We start from the raw sequence: 12,315 nt of genomic DNA on the forward strand, positions 1-12,315 counted from the left end.
TGCTAATTTAAAATTTATCTTGTGCTTTTTCCTCGGTGTCTTTGTAAAATACTTCTCCTTTATTATAGTGATCATTAATATATATGTAATTTGAAATATTGTAATAAGTATACTGCCTTGTTGAATAGTCTAGAAATACCTGGAAAATTTTAAAAGTACAGAAAAATGAAAGAAAAACAGATACCACTGCTGAAAGATAAAAATCACTATTCTTGGGTTAGGTATCATTCCCAGGCTCTTCTTCCTCCCTTCCTTTAAGAAATAAAAATAAGATCGTATTATACTGCTTCTTTATATCTTGCTTTTTCATTTTTGGTAGATCTTGAATTTCTGACTTCAGTATATTAATGTTGTTGATTAATATGCCTGCTGCTCTGTAAAAAGAAACTTGAAAATTGTCACAGGTGTATGAGTTCATTGGAGATAGAAAATTTGATTTTCAATCTTCAAGAAATTGATACAATTCTTCCAAAGTGTCTAAATATGCTAAATATATTTCTCACAAGGAGTTGGCTTCATAGTATTGAGATTTCAAATTTCATTTGTACCTAGTTTGTGTAGGGTCAGGTAAGGGAAAGAAGGGCATAGGAGAATCTTCACTGATAAAGATACTATCTGAAGGTATTCTTAAACACCTAACAGTATGTACTATGTGCCAGACACTGTTCTGAGCACTGAACTCATTTAGTAAACCTTTTATTTTTCATATTTTTTATGGTAAATTTTCTTTCGAGTTTCCATTAATTGCAGATATTGTATTAGGAAACCAAAGAATTATAATGTACTTAACCCCTGCCGACCCGAACTATTTCCATTTTAAAATTCTACTTAGATTTTAATTATTTGCCTGTAAGTTTACTGTGCAGTCTTTTTGATTTTGCCAAATCTAAAAGCATGTGTTATTACTTGTGTCAGGGTACCATGAGCCTGCTCTCTAAAATTAAAGCTTTCACTTTGCTCATCTTTTTCTTATATAGTTGACCAAAAGTGGGTGTAAGGAGACCTGTAACTGTAATCTGGGGGGGGGGGTGGGGGAGGGGGGTGGTGGTGGTAGTGGTGGTGGTGTGGTGTGTGTGTGTGTGTATGTACGTATATATGTATATATTGAGTCCTTAGGGAAATGTCTCATGGTACGGGAAGACATGGGGGAAACAAAGTGGCAAAGTGTTGAAAATTAAGAAGTGTGAAGTTAGGAGTTTTTGGTGGATACTATGAATTATAGCAGTGATACTGCTGGTTACCATTGTACTGTGTTCACTTGGAATTTTGACTTCATTGAAAGTGATTTTCTCAGTATTATATCTGTTTCTGATCAACATATTTCTTGAGGATGGCTACAAGCTTGTTTTAATTTTTCAAAATTTGTTTCTATTTTAGAAGATTTTTCTTCAGTTCTGGTGATGAGTCAGGTCAAGCAAGGAATTGACTCAGTTTTAGAAATGTTCTAGAATTACAAATGTCTGGTGGTCCATTCTGAGAGTAGTTCTTTCTATTAACAGTATGCTTTCTTCAGTCTTAGGGAAAGTCTTGTCCAGTTCCTGGACCATCTTTGTGGCCCATTTGGAAATTGAAGATAACAGAGTGTTTTATTTCACTTTATGTTTTATGGTTTAGTCTTAAAATTTGCTCCTTCCAATTTGAGAACCATCTGAAATTAAAAAGTCGTTTTTTTTTTTTTTTTGCTTTTGAAAAATTTGAAAATTTATGAAAGAAAGAAGCTTAAAATTAATCTTGCTACCTACGGATTTATTGGGGGTTTTTTGTTTGTTTGTTTTGTTTTGTTTGGGCCACCAGTAGTTAGGAATCTGTCCATATGACCTGAAATGTTTAGGAATTATGGTTGTTAGGCTTTATATTTTGAACAAAATAACTTTCGAAAGGCCCTCCCCCTTTTAATTCAAAGTAATAAAGCTCAGTGTAAAAAAAAAATGAAATGATACAGAATTACATAAAGTAAAAAGTGAATCTTCTCTCGCAGTGTAGGTGTGCTTGTTGCCCATCCCAGCCTAAATCCCATTTACCAGAGTTGAGCCTCCCTAGGTTTCTTCCTTTGTATTTTGTTACAAAATAGAGACTATATTATATATCTGTGATTTTTGTTTTTAGTTAATTAGAACATCATAGACGTTTTCAAGTCAAAACATAAAGATTATTTTGTTTTTTTCTAACCACCTCATAATATTTAGTACAGATGTATCATAATTAGAAGATATCGAAATTATTGACATTTTTATTACCCCCCATAGCCAGAATTAATGTCATCTTCTGATAATAGATTTAAGTGATTCAATTGCTGAATCAAACTGCATGTATATTTGAAATTTTGATAGTACCAAAATGTACCATTTTGTCCTCTAAAAATGCTGTTTGAATTATTACTTCATAATTTTGCTAACAAATGAAGATGTTTGTTTCCTCACTGATTGGCTGGAATATTATTAATCTATAAAGTTTTATAAACCTAATAGAAGGAAGCTGATGTCTTTTGAATCTTTTATTTCCATGATCATCGCTAGTAATACAGATCATCTTTTAAATTAGTTGATTGGCAGTTAGTCTTTTGTTCTGGGAATTGTCTGTTTTTCGTTTTTTGTCCATGTCATTTTTGATGTAGGACATTTTTGCATTTTATAGATATGTTAGATATGTTTTTATGTGTTACATATGCACTGTTTTCTCCCAGGCAATTAAAACAATGTTCAGTGACTTTTGCTATTAAGAAGTTACTTTTATTTATTCACATCTGCTGTTTTCTGTTTTTTTTTTTTGTTGTTGTTATGTTTTGATTTTGGGTGTTGCTTCTAAGATACTCATTTCAGTATTTCTACAGGTTTGACTATTTTTAACGAGTATTTATGTTTTTAACATCTGATATTTTCTCTAGGTAATTTATTGCACAGTATATTATTTATAGTATATTAATTTTTTAACTGATCAGCTACTTTTTTTTTATCCTAATCACAAATGCTGTATAATAGCAGTAATGATAACTGGCACTTGTATAGCACTAATGTTTGTAATATATAACTTAACTGGCTTTTTAAATAGATTATTTCAGTTTAATATTTCTTGATACCAGTTTCAGTTTTTGTCTTAAATGTTATTCTTTACTATATCATGCTGTATGTGTAGTGTTGTCAGGTTTATGCCAGACTCAACACTTTTGTTGTTCTGCAGCTTTAGGAACCCTTCCTCTTCAAAGAACGGAAAGGTGACTTTGATTTGGTCATTAGTAATAAATTTAGAACAAAAATGATGCAGGAGAGAGCTTTACATTGCGCTCTTCAGGCATTTATTTTAAATTCAGCCATATGAAATTTCCAGTCTTTAAATCAGGAATGGTTGAATGTTAACAATTTCATATGGTTAACTCTGAAATTTTATTACTTTAAAAATGTTTGGCTACTTTAGGTTTGCCTTTCCAGTCAACTTATTGAGATGTAAAGTTACAGAACATAAATTAATATCATGGTCTAATAAGAGCCTCAAGAAGACACTATATAATAGGAAGTTGTTTTTTGAAAAGTGCAAAATTCAAAGATTAGTTTTTAAACCAAATTAGTGGTGTTTTGTTTGACTTTTAAAAAAGAGGAATGTATTTTAAAATCTTCATAACATTTAATATAATTAAATTTTTAAAATAAGTGTTTAATGGTTGATTTTGCTAACTAAAGATTACTAAAAATAATACTCGGCTTATAAAGTTAGATGAAATGAGAAAGTGAAGAGTTCTTTAGATTCTCTTGAACTGGTTATATGATATAATGTTTTTAGATATTGGAAGGACAGTAGAAAACTTTTCCCCCCTAGTTATTTCACATGAAGTGTGCTTTGTCTTTTTTTTTTTTTTTTTAGTAGATATGGCCTTGTTCAGCAAATTAATGTACACATACATATGTTAACATAGGAAGCCTGACATCTCAAACCAGTATAAAATTTTACAAGGTTTTCAAGGCGTTCTTGGGTTTAACATACTTGATAAGAAGAAAACTTTTTTTTTTTTTTTTGAATTGTGAAGTTTTCTGGTTGAAATAAGAATTGGCAAGGTTTTGTTCTTGTGACATGCCTTCCATCTTTTATGGCAGATTGTCAGATGTTATGGTTATACATTTTTATATTTTAATTATAATATTAAGGTCGGTGCATTGAGGGAGAAACTAGATAAAGGGGGTAAGGATAATTTGAGATAGAACACTCTTACAATTTTTTAAATTCAGTATTTTATATAAAAGATATACTACATGCATTGTTTACATATTACCTTTAAAAATGTTTCAGTTTGATTCTTGCTACCAAAATGAAAATTTTAGCTGCCGTAGTCTTATAATACTAAGTCTATTGTTAATGCTTGGAAATGCTCATACATTAAAAAAAGAGGCGATCATATTATTTATCCTTTTCTCTTTTGGAAAATGGCTAGTTTTTAAGACTTAATGAAACCCATTTGTTGGAGTATCCGCCACAAATACAAATGAAGTAATAATGTTGTATAGGTAGGTTAGTAAGTGTGTTGTAGATGTTAAGCTTACTTTCCTAATGGACATTTTCTGTTTCCTTACAGATTGTAATGAAATGTGATACAGGGGATCTGTATTCAATAAATATATTTAATGTAGTTGTAAAATAGGTCATTATGGTTAAATATTCAGTTTAGTAGTTAACATTTAGAAATTTTCCTTGTAGTTTTGTAAAATGTGTAAAAATTCTCTCCCTGTGGTGTTTATTACCTCTATTTGACTGACTTTGAAAGGCATAGTTGAACATTATTAACTCGAATGAAAAGTTGGTAACATTCGGATCTGGACTGGCATTCCAATTAAGTCACAATTTGATTGTGTACTAGAATTTGAAGACCATTTTGAATAAGATTTGACTTGGAGTTATTTCTTAGGCTGCTTAAATAGGCTTTTCAAATTAATTCTTCATAGTCCATCCTCCACTCACTCCATGGAACTGTAACCTTCAATCTCAGTACTGTTGTGTTTTTAGGTATCCCGTGGACACTCCTTAGTCTCCTGCTTTTTTAAGCTCTTCCTTGGATTGGAAGAAACTTAGACTCTTATAACAGTGAAGGCCATTTCTTTAGAGTGTGAATTGCTCTCTTGGAATAGTTTAGAAATTTAAGTGAAATCTGAAAAAGGGCATTTCTATGAGGTGCTCATACTCCAGTGACATAGTCATGAATAAATTCGGTAATCAACATTTCGAACATAATTCACTAGGGCACAATTTTAATTCTGGGTTGTTAAAGTGATTTTTTAAAAAACGTTTGAGATATTTTCCATTTTAAAAAGGATGTGATTGACCCACGGCACTCAAGTGGAGCCACATTCATAGTTGGCTTTGTCTTTTAAGGAGTAAAGTTATTAATGAAGTTTACATAAATATGGATGTAGGTATAAAAAGGGATCCAGCATTTCAGTGTTCAGTGAGACTAAAGCCTCAAGGCAGTTTAAATGGTTTATCCTTTTTTTCTGTAGGTAATAAATTTACATAGGAAGCCAGATTCCTGGGTGGTTATGCTTTGGTGAAAACATAGTTAGACAAAAAGGGATTTAGGTAGTTTTAAAAACTGTTTTTTTCAGTATTTAAGCTTGAAGTACTCATCCACTCTAGTTCACTGGGAGATATTCCAGTCCAGCTGAACCACCTTTCTGAGATAGTGCTTGGAATTGGCAAGAACTTCTTGTTAGGGTTTTCTTTTTGTTTTCAATCCTCAGTATTCTAGGGACAATAGTCGTCATTTATCATTTGGGCTCAATAAGCCATCTTTATTGGTTTTTAAAATATTTTAAAGTCATTTTACATATAATTTAACAGAAGTAGGAATAATAGGATGGTGATAGTCAACAGTATTAGAGATCTTTAGCATTTATATATAGCAAATCCAACTTTTTATTCCATATTTTCCTGGTTTTGATAATACATATGCCTAAAATGAGTGAAGTTCTCTAAATATTACTTATGCTCTTTAGCTATTACACATAAACCCCAAACATATCCATCTTATACTGATAGCAGATTTAAAATACATCTCTAGTAAGTTCTAGTTTATCATTTCTTGGTTCATTTTACATTTGAATCATCAGAATGCAATACTTTAAGAATATTTGGAACTTTGATAGCTTCTAATTTTGCTGAACAAAGAAAGCATAATCCTCTGTTATAATTATATCATTTTCCTACTTAACTACTTGTATTGACTAATCCATTGAGTTTTTTTGCCTTTATCTCTTTCTATTAATTTTTGTGTACATAGCTGACTTTGGCATTTGGTCTCTTACGAACCATAGCAAATATATTTTGGTGTGTAAACATAAAAGATGAAAGAATACTGTTATGTGTCCTTTGAGAAAACAGAATGGTCTAGGTTCTGGTTATAGGATTTTATATGATAAAATCCCCGTTGAATGATTAACTGGACTAGAATGCTAAATTTCCTTTTTCTCCTTGGAAGTATATTGTTTGGAGATGCTCATGTAGGATGTTATCATCTGAAGACTTCATAGTCTGAGATTCCACTTATAATTTCACATTGATCAATAGAATCTAGAGTGCTGTTGTCTGTCTCTGCATCAATTTAATTCCTCTAATAATTGTGAAAGTAATAAAATTTAAAAAATTAATACATTTTCTCTGCTATTATGAGTGGAAAATAAGTTATGAATTCTTAACTGGTCAACAATAGTCAAAGGCAGACTGCAAGAACGTTGTTTCCAGTCTTTTCATATATTCTTGAAATGCTGTGCAGTAAAGAAACTAGAGGATGATGTGATAGTAACTTTTTCACTGTTGTATTCTAGATGATACCATCATTCTTCTGTTTTCTTCAGATTTTTTTTAAAAACATAGTTGGGAATGACTCTCAGGTCATTTTAATAGAAACTTCAGGTTTCCAAAACTATTTGCCTGTCAGTAGTAGTTTGCCTTTATCTCACAGATGACTGTAAACTTGTCTTGGTGGATTTCTCTGGCCACCTCTGTTAAGGGCAACTTTAGTTTGTAAAATCAAGATTTTTGTAGGATAATTCTTAATCATCTCTTCTCAAGCCTTTCCCCCAGTTTTCCATGTATTAAAAAAAATACATTAAAACTGCTGTATCATAAAAAATACCTAATCTCTAATGGAGACTTTAATGTATTATGTTTAAAAATACTTGATAATTACAGATACAGAGCATATAAAATATACATATTTTTTGGATATGGGGTTTTGTAAGATATTTATGTACTCTGCTAGATGGACTAATGTGTAATTTTTTATCTGCTAAATGTTTAGTATATTTGATCTAGGTTCTTCTTTAGCAAGGGATCCTAATGTCAAATCCTTGAAGGAATTTTAAAACTGGGTTTATTAGCCTGTTTGGTATATAGGCGTACCTTTTTTTTCCTCATAGCTTTTTTCTAATTATGGTGAACAATGAAGTTGATATTTTATAAGAATAGCTTTTTTCTAATTATAGTGTACAGTGAAGTTGATAATTTATAAGATTGAAATCAGAATTCTTGATTTTAACATCTTACAAATATCGATATCAAATTTAAAATACATCTCTAATTAAAGTACTAGTTTTTTATTCTGATATTTGAATCATCAAAACGTAATACTTGAACAATTTTAACAGAACCAGAAAGACCTATTTTTTACACTGTGCAAAACTGCTTTTAAGAAGCATTTCTATAAAATGTTATTAAACCCTCATGAAATAGATTTACAAGGAGCCAATTTGCCCCAAAAAGGTTGTTTTATTTTTCAGTAGTAGAATTTAAGCAGCTTTTATTAACCTACTTTTAGTACACCAATTTCAGTACAATAACATTTTTGATTCTTGAGTTTAACAGGATTTGGCATTTATAATAATTCATTATTTACAATGTTGAGATCTTTTGGGATGAATGAATGAGGGCTTTCCCCCCTCTCCTTCTCAGGTATATTCAAGAGCAAATGACCAAGAACCTTGTGGATGGTGGTTGGCTAAAGTTCGAATGATGAAAGGAGAAGTAAGTAAAGTTAACACTTGGTTTGTGACTAGTTTCCAAAGAAATACTCAACTCTTGGTTTCTGTAAATGTTACTCCAACTGTTTATCTAAAAGCCTACTTCAGAAATAGTTTATCACACATTTCAAAAATTCATCAAACCATTAATTTCTATTTGTGTTCTGAATTTGGAAACACCAAATCTGATCTCCAGAGTTACACCCTGAGCATGTAAGGGCCACCAAGGTTCATTTTGTTAGAACCTATAATCTAGTTTAGGCAAATCAGATTGATGTAACTAAGCCGTGCTTGGTATTTGTGCCACAAGGGGGAGGGTCATCTGTTTAAGCTGAGCAAGGTAATTAGAACTTCATTTAAAGCTTATTATTTTTGTTCAGATGGGATTTTTAAAGTATTTTGATGTCTTTTAGTTTTATGTCATTGAATATGCTGCTTGTGATGCCACTTACAATGAAATAGTCACATTTGAACGACTTCGGCCTGTCAATCAAAATAAAACTGTCAAAAAAAATACCTTCTTTAAATGCACAGTGGATGTTCCTGAAGATTTGAGAGAGGCGTGAGTAATTTTGTTTACTATTGAAGTGCTTTGTGAATTAAGAGGATTTTTCAGTGCTACAAAAATCTTTTTTCCCCAAACACCTAATCAGAAACTTCTGGTAAATCTCTTTAATAAAAATTTTAATGGGTGGTGTCAAAATGAAATAACTGAGTTTGCATTATAATTGCCCTGTAATCTGTTATTTAGTTTTATACATGAATTAATTTCTTCCTTAGGTGTGCTAATGAAAATGCACATAAAGATTTTAAGAAAGCAGTAGGAGCATGCAGAATTTTTTACCATCCAGAAACCACACAGCTAATGATACTGGTAAGGTAACTCCATATTTTAAGCTATTGGATATCGACAGATTTTACTGTTGACTATTTCAGAAAATAAAGCTAACCTTGTATATAGTGATTTTATTAATATAGTGTGGGAGAAAAAATTTTTTGTAGTTATAAAATGTTGATTTTTTTATTAACAGAGGAAAAAATCTTTTGACTTTTTAAAGATATTATGTTGATTTCTGCCCAGATTTTTTAAAATACTTTTTTTTTTTAGTTATAGTCGTCATATAATATTATATTAGTTTCAGGTGACTTTTTTAGTTATGGTTGGCATATAATAGTTTCAGGTGTACAGCATAGTGATTAGACATATAACTCACAAAGTGATCTTTTGATATTTTAACATCATATAAAATTCTCAATGTATAGTGTTCCCTCTCCCATCATAATGTGAATACCAGAATTGCATATTATGGAAATTCAGAAAGGGAAGTAGATTACTTTTAGGGTAAGGCCAGGGACGGGGGTAGTGTATGTTCGGTGAGGAAAGAAGTGTGGTAGGTGAGATTCAAGGATGCCTTATTGTGAAGGTTGTAGTTGTATTATCTTGAAAAATAATTTTTTGAGTGATTACCTTGTTTGTTTATAGTCTGCCAGTGAGGCAACTGTGAAGAGAGTAAATATTTTAAGTGACATGCATTTGCGAAGTATTCGTACGAAGTTGATGCTTATGTCCAGAAATGAAGAGGCCACTAAGCATTTAGAAGTAAGTGTGTTTACTCTAAAGGTTTGTGTGTGTGTGTGTGTGTGTGTCCCAGTTTCATAAGTACATTCCAGTTCCCTGGCTTAAACTAGTACTTGACTGTTAGGGTTAAGGCAACTTAGGACTTGTTTTGTGGTGTCATTGTGTTCTTAGAAGAATTTATTTTTTCTGTTACCTTTCTCAAATATACCTTTCATTTGCTAAATGCCTTTTAAATTTTTTGTTAGGTCTTAGATGACAGGTGCCAGATAGTTTAGAAACTCACTAGGGATATCTGGTGGAACTGTATTGCTAATTCTTCTTTGCTTTGTCCTTAACCTTTTTTTTTGTTTGTTTTACTCCTTTGTCCCTTGTCAGTCACACACTTTCATTAGTAACTAGGTTATTATAACAACTCTTGTGTAAGAGAAGAGTAGGACACACAGCATTTAAAAGAGCCTAAGGTTGGCTTTCTGTTCTGTTCTAAGATAGTCATGTTTTCTTCTCTGTCGCAGCCGCGCTTAATTAAGGGACTTGTTCCTCCCACAGTCCCTCAAACATACATGTACATACTCTGTCTTAGAGAAATTGAGGTATTCTTATCTTTAGGACAACTTTTGCAAATGTTCTTATTAATTTAAAAGTTCCAAACAAGATATGCAAATGAATTTTGAAACATGAATCATCTGAATTGGAGAACTGCCTGTGTCAGTAATTTTAGATAATTATTTTAGAATTCCTGTTTTCTGTGACCATGACTAAATAGATTCATCAGACCGTTTCCCCCATTCCATTATATGACCCCCCCAGATGAGTTTTCTTTATTTGTTTTATCAGGGTTTTTGTTGTTGTTGTTGTTGTTGTTATGTTTGATTGTGGTAAAATACACATAATATAAAATTTAGCATCTTCATCATTTTTAAGTGTGCATTTAAATAGCGTTAGGTATATTCACATTGTTGATCAAACAGTCTCCAAGTTTTTCGACTTGAGAACTTGAAACTCTACCCATTAAGCAACTTCCCTTTACCAACCCCCTTCTCCCCAGCCCTAGGCAACCACCATTCTATTTTGTTTGTATGAATGTGACTACTTTAGATACCACATGTAAGTGGAATCATACAATATGAGTCTTTTTGTGACTGTTCTAAAGCTATGAACTGTGGGTGGTATATAGAAAACCTTTTTGTTTTTGATCTCTTATAATTCTAATTTATCTCTTTTACTAGTGCACAAAACAACTTGCGGCAGCTTTTCATGAGGAATTTGTTGTGAGAGAAGATTTGATGGGCTTGGCAATAGGAACACATGGTAGTAACATACAGCAAGCTAGGAAGGTTCCTGGAGTTACAGCTATTGAGCTGGATGAAGATACTGGAACGTTTAGAATCTATGGAGAGGTAAGCTATTTTCTTTCCCCCACCTAGTGAAGTAACTTTGCCATAACATTATTGTTTGATCATATTTATTTGGAATTTGAATTTCTCAGTGAAACACTTTAAATCATTCTGCCTAGTAATCATTACACATACGCATGTGGATTGAAGGTGATATATGTAGGGCAGTGAAAGGTTTACTGAATATTTAATGTACTATTTTTCAGAAGTTTCTTAACCAACTGCTTCTGAGTTTAACTCAATTTTATGTGCATTACAAATAATTGGTTCAGCTACTCTTTGCATGCTTACTATATGTCAAGCACTGGCATTTGTAAATAGCATATGATAGAACAGCTTTGGTAGAACTTGAATTTAGATGATATTTTATCACTGGTTAATTATGAAATTTGTGTGGATAGGAAACTGAAAAATAATTCAAAGCTTTCATTGAGACCATCCTTCACATTAGAATAAGTGGGTGAAATTCTTTTGGGTAATTTAATTTCACTTCTTGACTTTTCATACATAGCTCTTATGAAAAGCTTGAGTCATAAAGTAAATCTTATAGGCCTAATTTTTGTTTCTGAAACCTTGAGAAGCGGACAGTATAACAAAGTAAGTTGAAAGGCTTTGAAGCCATATTTCCTGAGTGGAATTCTGTATCTGTCATTTTGAGTGGACTTGAATAAAGTTATTTAACCTCCTTGCATAATTTTCCTCACTTTGAAAATAAGAAATATAATATTGCTTACCTTAAAATTTGAGGATTAAATACATTTAAAAAATTTATTATATATGGTATGTGATGAGCACAAAATACACTTGAACTACGATTATCAAAGAACAAACGTTGAAAGTAGAAGTTAAATGTTACTGAGAACAGTGAATTCTCTTTAGAGCAGCGGTCCCCATCCTTTTTGGCACCAGGGACCAGTGTTCCTATGAGAATCTAGTGCCTGATGATGTGAGGTGGAGCTGAGGTGATGATGTTAGTTCTGGGGAGCGGCTGCAAATACAGATGAAAGCTTCGCTCTCTGGCCTGCCGCTCACCTCCTTTTGTGCGGCCCCTTTCTTAACAGGCCAAGACAGGTACCTGTCCATGGCCCCGGGGGTGACCCCTGGAGACAATATGAACAATTTGTTCTTAATGTTTACTTGGAGAAATTCAACATGGAGAATGGACCAAATGAATTTAGGACTGGGTTAAAATTTGGCTAACATAAGTAAGTTAAACTCTCTTGCTAATTTTCTCAGGAGCTTAAAAAGGGACCTTAGAGATGCTTTATATGCTTTGGTTCTAATAGTACCTTTTATCTTTGCCCTTTTTTAAAAAAAGTACTTCATGAATTACTTGACCTGAAAT

At 32.1% G+C, this 12,315-nt stretch overlaps 1 protein-coding gene across 6 annotated transcripts in view; it reads left to right on the plus strand.

Moving 5' to 3' along the window:
- The window catches only part of FXR1 (FMR1 autosomal homolog 1), a 51,225-nt gene that overhangs the window by 17,893 nt on the left and 21,017 nt on the right, over nucleotides 1-12,315 (plus strand). For all 6 annotated transcript variants that reach the window (XM_016138020.2, XM_016138021.2, XM_016138022.2 and 3 more), the window contains exons 4-8: nucleotides 7,930-8,001; nucleotides 8,411-8,559; nucleotides 8,778-8,871; nucleotides 9,481-9,597; nucleotides 10,803-10,973. In XM_016138020.2, coding sequence (XP_015993506.2) covers nucleotides 7,930-8,001; nucleotides 8,411-8,559; nucleotides 8,778-8,871; nucleotides 9,481-9,597; nucleotides 10,803-10,973 — 603 coding nt within the window. The remainder of the gene's footprint in view (nucleotides 1-7,929; nucleotides 8,002-8,410; nucleotides 8,560-8,777; nucleotides 8,872-9,480; nucleotides 9,598-10,802; nucleotides 10,974-12,315) is intronic.

The sequence above is a fragment of the Rousettus aegyptiacus genome, unplaced genomic scaffold (genome assembly GCF_014176215.1).
Source record: "Rousettus aegyptiacus isolate mRouAeg1 unplaced genomic scaffold, mRouAeg1.p scaffold_m13_p_4, whole genome shotgun sequence".
Taxonomy (NCBI): Eukaryota; Metazoa; Chordata; class Mammalia; order Chiroptera; family Pteropodidae; genus Rousettus; species Rousettus aegyptiacus.